The 6000-nt window shown below is 46.0% G+C and overlaps 1 protein-coding gene across 5 annotated transcripts in view; it reads left to right on the top strand.

The window, feature by feature from the left end:
* Nucleotides 1–4123: 4123 nt before the first annotated feature.
* The window catches only part of SCAMP1 (secretory carrier membrane protein 1), a 72812-nt gene continuing 70935 nt past the window's right edge, over nucleotides 4124–6000 (top strand). For all 5 annotated transcript variants that reach the window (XM_084833411.1, XM_084833412.1, XM_084833415.1 and 2 more), the window contains exon 1: nucleotides 4124–4284. In XM_084833411.1, the coding sequence (XP_084689537.1) occupies nucleotides 4228–4284 (57 nt within the window). In that variant the 5' untranslated portion in view covers nucleotides 4124–4227. The remainder of the gene's footprint in view (nucleotides 4285–6000) is intronic.

Below are 6000 nucleotides of genomic sequence, written 5' to 3'. Positions count from 1 at the left end.
CTTGTGATCGACAACAATTCCAAGATCCTTCTTGCTGTGAGTCTTGTTGAGCCATGTATCCCCCATCTTGTAACTGTGCATGTGGTTTGTTTTTCCTAGATGCAGAACTTGGCATTTATCCCTATTAAATTTCATTCTGTTGTTTTCTGCCCAGCGCTCCAGTCTATCAAGATCACTTTGAATTTTGTTTGTCTTCCAAGGTATTAGCTATCCCGCCCAATTTTGTGTCATCTGCAAATTCGATAAGCATTCCCTGCACCTCCTCCTCCAAGTCATTCATAAAAATGTTGAAGAGCACTGGGCCCAGGACTGAGCCCTGCAGTACCATGCTCGTTACCTTTCCTGTTTGAGAAGATCCCATTGATAAGCACTCTTGGAGTCCGATTCTGTAGCCAACTATGGATCCACCGGATCGTTGTTTCATCTAGCCCACTTTGAGCTAATTTGCTCATCAGGATATCATGGGGCGCTTGACAAATCCATGTTGACAAATCCATGTTGGCTTCGAGTAATCACTGCATTGTTTTCAAGGTGCTTACAGACGGATTGCTTTATCATCTGCTCCAGAATTTTCCCAGGGATTGATGTCAGGCTGACTGGTTTGTAGTTCCCATGTTCTGCCTTTTTACCCTTTTTGAAGATAGGGACAACATTAGCCCTCCTCCAGTCATCTGGAACTTCACCTGTCCTCCATGATTTCTCAAACAGTGGTTCTGAGAGTTCTTCTGCCAGTTCCTTTATTACTCTAGGATGCAGTTCATCTGGCCCTGGAGATTTGAACTCATTCAAAGTAATTAGGTGTTCCTTGACCATATGCCTATCGATGTTTATTTCTATGCTATCAATGTTTATTTCAGTTATGCCCTCTACATTTCACACAATTAGATTAGGAATGTCTAACACACTTTTCTAGGATAATCTGTGCAGTTGCCTCCAAAAAATTACATCCAATGTCATGTTGGACTTCTGCTCATGCAACATGACATCCCCTTGCTCTTCACCCCCCTGAAGCTCCCCCTCCATGTACTTTCAAAATCTGATTTGGGGGTGCATGAGGGGGGCTGCAGGGGAGAGGGAAATCAATTCCACAAGCAGCTTCCATTCTGCTGATGGATAGCCAGCACTGGATTCAACCCACAGTATTTACAGGTACTTAAGCATAATGGGAGAGAGGAACGGGTTGGGGAAGTTAGGTTCATGGTGACAAACACACACACACACACATATACACGCATACAACTTAGGACTGATTGCTTTGAATGTTCCCCAAACTGAGTTCTTTAAAATGGCAATAGCCAAATGGCTAGGATAATTCCAAAGACACACTGCAACTTAAACGTGATGTGCTTGTGCAAGTCTAATTTGTATTCCACTCATTTTTGTACACTAAGTTGCCCCAATACAACACAGTTAAGCTTGTTGGTTTCAATAGGACATACCATGGGTAAGAAAGCTTAATGATAGTTTAATGTAATGTCTGACTTGACAAATGATTGGTCATGGTTGGCTGGAAAATCAGTATCTGAAACTGTAATTTGTGATAACTATAGCTTGGCATGATGTTGGAATTGACAGACCATAGCTATAACCTTTGCTCTGCCTCCACGGGCCATTGTACCCAAAGCCGGGAATATAGAGCACACAGTGGTGAAAGTGGGCATGCAGCTAAAAAAACATAGTTTGGCTGTACAGTTTGAAACTCAAACCATAGTTAAACTATAGTTAGTGCAAGCGCAAGCCAAGGTTTGTCAGATGCTTGAACGAAGTCCTAACTGAACCGCGACTCACAAATTAATAATGTATTGTTGACAAGAGAAAAGTTGTTGTTGTTCAGTCGTTCAGTCATGTCTGACTCTTCGTGACCCCATGGACCATAGCACGCCAGGCCTTCCTGTCCTGCGCTCTCTCCCGGAGCGTGCTCAAGAGAGAAAAGTTAAATAAATATAAAAAATTGAGAAACCACTTGCTTAAAAAAAAAGCTATCAGAAAAGCTCAACCACAAAGGCCACCTTGAATTTACTTACTTTAAACATACAGATGTGAACCAATGAAATATGTTCAGCTGATTAATCATTTGGTTTTAATTGATTACTTGAACAATCAAAATCAAAATGTGGCATATAGCTAATTTTTGTTGTTGTTCAGTCGTTAAGTCGTGTCCGACTCTTCGTGTCCCCATGGACCATAGCATGCCAGGCCTTAATACCTCAATATAAATGTCTTTTTGAGATGATTAAAGGAAGTCCGATTCATAGAAAAAGAGATCACTTAAACTTAATAGGCAAAGGGTGAAAACCAACATTGCACAAATGGAAGTCCACTTGTGCAATGGGGCTTTCTCCTCCCCTGTAACGCCCCCCCCATCTGGTCCACAGGATCCCTCCCATCCTCTGAAGCAGATTTTTGAGGGTGCACAAGGAGCTACAGGGTTCAAGGGGAAATCGCTCACCTCCCTATTACACTGGTAGAAGCAGTTCCACCAGCAGTACTTAAATGGATTCCATCCAAGAGCTACCACTCATTGTGACAAAGAAATCCCATCTTAATTTTCCTCTCATCAAATTGAGAATCTGGAATATAGAATATTCTCTATTAAACCAACATGCCTGGGTCAAAATGGCTAAGAAATGAGCAAGAACAAAATCTCATCAGTAATATGGTTAAAGCAGAATTAAAATGAGTATTGACATCCATTTCTGAGCACTGTCAGCTTCAGTTACCTGGAATTTCTAGAGCTAGGAGGAAAAACCATTGTGCATTTGCCTTGAATTGCAAATATAATACTGAAAAACGAAAGGAACATCTACCTTAAACTTTATTTTTATCAAACCGAATACACAGAGTGGGGAGAGTGTGTGCCTGTGTGACAGAAACAGTGGCATGGCCTTATTCAAATAACTGTGTGTGTGTATAAATATTATTGTGTAGTTAAGGCTGCAATCAATCCTGTGCATGCATACTTGGGAGTCAGCCGCACTGACTTCAATGGGACTTAGTTCTGGATAAGCTTTAATGCATAGGATTGGCCCAAAGAGCTTTAACGATAGATTATTAAACAACCTAAATACCTTCTTGTTGTTAGCTTTATTGCTTTTTGATTAGGCTGCAATTAAAGCTTGCAGCCTAAACAAAAAGCAATCAAGTTAACAAGAAGGGAATTTGGGAGAGGTCCATCATGGAGAACTCTTGGATATTTATGTATAAAAAAGTACATGCACACTTCCATGGGGGAGCTCACTAAGGGTCTCATGCTTGAGGCCCTAAACCTGGAGAGCTTCCTGCCTTAATACTCCATACTTTCCTCTCTGTCCTCTCCCTCCCCATTTTTCCTTTCCACCCACTTCTACCCTCACGTTGGTCATCCGTGCTTATTCCCTAGCCCTGAAAGTTTCAAAATATAAGTAAGAAAAAGCTATTAGGCGAAAAATGAAAATTCACATGTATTCACTAGTTTGGGGAAACATGCAGCCCAATCCTAACCCTATTTTAATCTGAAGTCTTATTGAAATGAGGAGTCACTGCAATACAGAACACGCTTTTGACTCTTTTCATGCAGTCCTGTGCTATTCCGGAGTAAGGCTCATTTAATGGCATTTACTATTAATTAAATATAAGCCCAAAGCCTTAAATACATGTGACCTCAAGTAGACTTAAGACTTTGGAGGTAGCTTCTCACACGTTTAATTTTACAAAAGCACACGCGCATCACGGCTGGATACCGAAGAGCTGCGGCGCTTTGCAAACAAGATCTGCGGCCTCTCCACTCTATAAAGAAGCGGAAGACCCTCTTCCTCTCGAATCTGTGAAGCAGAAGCAGAACCAACGCCCCCCCCCCCAGTTTTTTACACTCTTTTTGTATGAAAAGCGACTCTTTCAGAGGGAGAAGAAAACAGGAGCGCGTCTCCCGGCGGGGAAGGAACCCCGCTCCCGCCTCCCCTCTCAGAACTCCCCTTTCTCCTTCCACGCGCTCTCGCCCACCACCCCTTATTTTCCTCCGGGAGCCGGCGCGGCTCCTCGCGTCGCTTCCGGGGCGGCCATCTTGGCGGTCTTCGCGTCCTATCGGGCTGCTCGGGGTGTCGGAGGGGGCAGGCTCCGTACCGGATCTACCTGCGGCCTCATCTGCGGGGGACGAGGCGGGCAGCAGCCTTGGGGGCGCTCGACCGGAGTCGCTGTCCGCCGCCGCCCGCGCATCGCAGCGCCCGCCCGCCTTCTTGACCCGCGCCCGCCATGTCGGACTTCGACAACAACCCCTTCGCGGACCCGGATCTCAACAACCCGTTCAAGGTACAGTCGGGGGCTAGGAGGTCGCTGGGGCGCCTCGGCCGAGCAGCCGGGTGTGTCGCACTGAGAGGGAGGGAGGGAGGGAGGGAGGGAGGCGGTTTCCTAGCTTATTATTTTTGAAGTCGTGTGAACGTGCCTGCAAGTTCTCCCTCTTGAGGTCGCGTGTCAGACGCTGCCTCCGTCCTGCCCCACCCCCTTCCCCCGGCTTCGTCGCTCGCCGAACCCGTCGCGTTTGCCGGGGCAGCTGGGATGGCCGGCCGGCCGGCCGGCTGAGGCATCTCCCTTGTGCTGAGCAGGGGGGAGTTTTCCTCCCGAGGTTCTGCGGCCAGGCTTGAGCTTCCGTGTCCGCTCCCACCCCACCCGCTGCCAGCGCCCCTGTGCCGTGGCGCTAAGTAAGCCGCCTTGTCGTGGGGAGGGGGCTCTTGGTGCAAAGGGCTCCCACTCCTGCCCTTCCTTGGCTTTCCCTGTGCAAGGAAAGGGTTAAAGTGGCACCCCCCACACACCTCCATGGGAGCGTGTTTACGAAGGCGGGGTGGCCAGGTGGTTTTAAGGATGGATGCTACAGGCTTTTGTGGCAGAGCGTGCTGCCCTCTGTTGTCAGGCTCTGCATCAGGCACCAGACCCGGCAAGAGATGCTGCGCGTAACACCATCTTCCTCCCATCTCTGTCTGGCCAAAATCTGAAATGGAAATATATTCACTGTCGTTTCCAAAGCTTTCCAAAGGACCCCAAGCAGACGCTAGAACTAAAGTCTCCAAAGAGGCAACAGTGGCTTCTTGATGTTAGAACATAAGAAGAGCCCTGCTGGATCAGACCAAGGGTCTATCTAGTCCAGCATTCTGTTCACCCAGTGGCCAATCAGCTGTCGACGAGGAACCCACAAGCAGGACATGAGCGCAACAGCACCCTCCCACCCATGTTCCCCAGCAACTGATGTACAAGTTGCTTTTTAATACTTCATAAAGTAAAGAGGGTTTAGGTGCTTTGCTCTAAATGTATTTTTAGCCCTTGCTATATTTCCTGTTGGTAAAAAGGAGTAGTGTTTGGAATGTGAGCTCTGGCTCCAACCATTCCAGTTTGAACCAAGATGGAAGAAAATGTGGAGTTACCTACAGAACTTAATTTAGAAGCTTCTTTCAAGGGTCTCATGGGACCTCCTCTTTTGATGAGTATTTGTGTTCCACTCATTGGTGCAGTTTCTGGACTGTAATAGCATATGTGGTTTTTGGAATAGTCATGAGCGACTTGCTTCCATGGGATCTGGTGGCATTTGCTGCCCCAATTATTTGAAATCTGAACTTTTCACTATATTTTCCAGTAACTCTGAAAGCACGTTTTCCTATTTAGATAATTATGAACTTGTATAGTGTGGCTGTAATGCAGCACATAAGTCCTGAGTTAACATTTATAAATTCAAAGTTCAGGGTAGACGAGCAAAGTTGTAAAGTCCACTTTCCAAATACATTCAGAGATGGTGGTTACCATGTTGGTTCCAAAACATGCTCCTCCACCAACCTACACCAGTCTAATCTATTTTATGCCTGTTCAACTCATATGGGTTTCTCCCCCAAAATATGGAGAGTAGTTTGGGGAGGGTGGTCAGAATTCTCTGTTTGTGATCTCCAGACTTCAGTTCCTAGGGGTGCCTGCGGAGGTAAAGTGATTATTAAACCAATTTCAGTCTGCAGTGTAGTAGATCATGACATGAAGATTAAAATG

The sequence above is a fragment of the Heloderma suspectum genome, chromosome 2 (genome assembly GCF_057233095.1).
Source record: "Heloderma suspectum isolate Gila_16-S chromosome 2, 16-S_ref, whole genome shotgun sequence".
NCBI classification, from domain to species: Eukaryota; Metazoa; Chordata; class Lepidosauria; order Squamata; family Helodermatidae; genus Heloderma; species Heloderma suspectum.
The sequence above is the reverse complement of the archived record's forward strand: the minus strand, read 5'-3'. Positions and strand labels throughout refer to the sequence as shown.